Here is a 1,804-nt window from a genome sequence, read left to right as displayed (position 1 = left end):
TTTTTTAGGCCAAGTTATCATTTGAAAAACTGATATTATAAGCTACAAAAAGTGAAGGAAGCATATATTTCACATGTAATAGTAGGACAGGTATTTTAGTTTAATAGCCTATACATTTTTGATGCACTGTATTCTTATGGTCAGCAGCATGAAGAGTTTAATGTAATAATACAATTGCTTGTGGTTAGTTTAGCCATGAGGACAATGATAAAGGAGAAACCTAACAATGACTGTGCCATTTGTTTTGTCACACTATGCTGCCCAGCTCCAGAGTTTCCTATTTTGGAGAAGCAGAACTGGTTGATACATCTCCACTATATCCGGAAGGATTATGAAGCATGCAAGGTAAGAGATGCCAATGATAGAGAAAATGAGAGGCTGACTTTGATTAGGCAACTAACTGTCACACACAGTTTGTGGCAGCTTATATCCCACTAATAATGTGTGAATTCCTGTTTCTCACACTTTGTGTATTTGTTAGCTTTTGCTATGATAATGCTGCTTAACAAACCTCAAATTTTCAGTGGCCTCCAATAACAAGCATTTATTTATTGTTCTTGGGCCTTCGTATTGGCTGTGGGTGGCTGGGTTTCACTACAGGTTGTGGGTCAGGTTCAGGTATGTTCCATGTGTCTTGTCATTTCAAGACAAGGCTGAAGGGGCAGCCACTCTCTGGGGCTGCTTAGTCTCACAGGGGATGGCAGGTGTTCAACACAGCATAGTATTTCACTTTTTGATCTCTGGATAGGTGAAAAATGGTATTTTATTTGGTTTTATTTTGCCTTATTCTTACCTTTATCTTACCTCTTTATACCTTTATCTTACCTCCTATTTTGGTGAGCTTGAAAATCATTTGTATATTTAAAAATCTGTATTTCTTTTTCTCTAAACTGTTCATATATTTGTAACATACTGTATGTTACATACTTGCTGGCAGACAGTAGTATTAACAAGCAAAATACATCCCTGGTGTTGTCTTTTTTGGCACACACAGCTTTGTAATATCTCTAAGGTTGTAGTTTTTAATGTATACCTTTGGCTTGTATACCTATGGCAATACACAGAGCTAGCAATGTTTAGTACCAGTCTGAATCTTGAAAGGTTTCTTTTTTTCCTTCTGTGGTATTCTCTCCTTGTTTCCTTTTTCCTTCTTTGAGCACTTTCTCTGTTTCCCTTTTTTGGCTTCTCTTCCTCTGCTTATTTCTTAGGAATTGGGGCTGTTCCTAGGTACTACCCGTGACCCCTTTCTGCCCATTGCACACACTTCCTCCTGTCTCCAGAACAATTTGGTACCTGTTGAATGCTTTTCAAATTCATTTCAAATTTATCTTTTCTGTAGCTGAATTGATGTGCTTCCTTTCAAACTCATTCCTTCTTCCTGTTCCCTGTCTCAGGGATAGGTACCATCGTTCGCCCCGCTGTCTGTGTCAGCGTTCCCTGACCCACCTTCCCTAATGTGATATATAGTATCATCAAGTTCTGGAGATCTTTCTCTTACTATCTCTTGAAACTGTCCCCTCTCCATGTCATCATTAATCCCCTTCATTTTATTTATTTATTTATTTAGAATTTGAAAGTATGAAAACAACTTTTCCTTTATTTCCTTTTTAAAAATGTAATTTACTTCGACAAAACTGTTTTGAGCACTACCTATGTGAACAGCTTACTTGAGACCTAAATAGGAGGAAGACACAATTTCTGATCCCAAAGAGTTTTCCGGGGGAGGTACAGCTACTAGAATAAAATACATGAAAAGGACGATTGGTGCCTTAACAGAACTGCTGACCAATGTATTTGGCACACA

The 1,804-nt window shown here is 37.8% G+C and overlaps 1 protein-coding gene across 1 annotated transcript in view; it reads left to right on the top strand.

Moving 5' to 3' along the window:
* Positions 1-204: 204 nt before the first annotated feature.
* Positions 205-1,804, top strand: part of BBS4 (Bardet-Biedl syndrome 4) — a 29,168-nt gene continuing 27,568 nt past the window's right edge. The window contains exon 1 of the mRNA XM_019659572.1: positions 205-345. Coding sequence (XP_019515117.1) covers positions 205-345 — 141 coding nt within the window. The remainder of the gene's footprint in view (positions 346-1,804) is intronic.

The sequence above is a fragment of the Hipposideros armiger genome, unplaced genomic scaffold, assembly GCF_001890085.2.
Source record: "Hipposideros armiger isolate ML-2016 unplaced genomic scaffold, ASM189008v1 scaffold_302, whole genome shotgun sequence".
Taxonomy (NCBI): Eukaryota; Metazoa; Chordata; class Mammalia; order Chiroptera; family Hipposideridae; genus Hipposideros; species Hipposideros armiger.
This window is presented reverse-complemented; position numbering and strand designations above follow the sequence as displayed.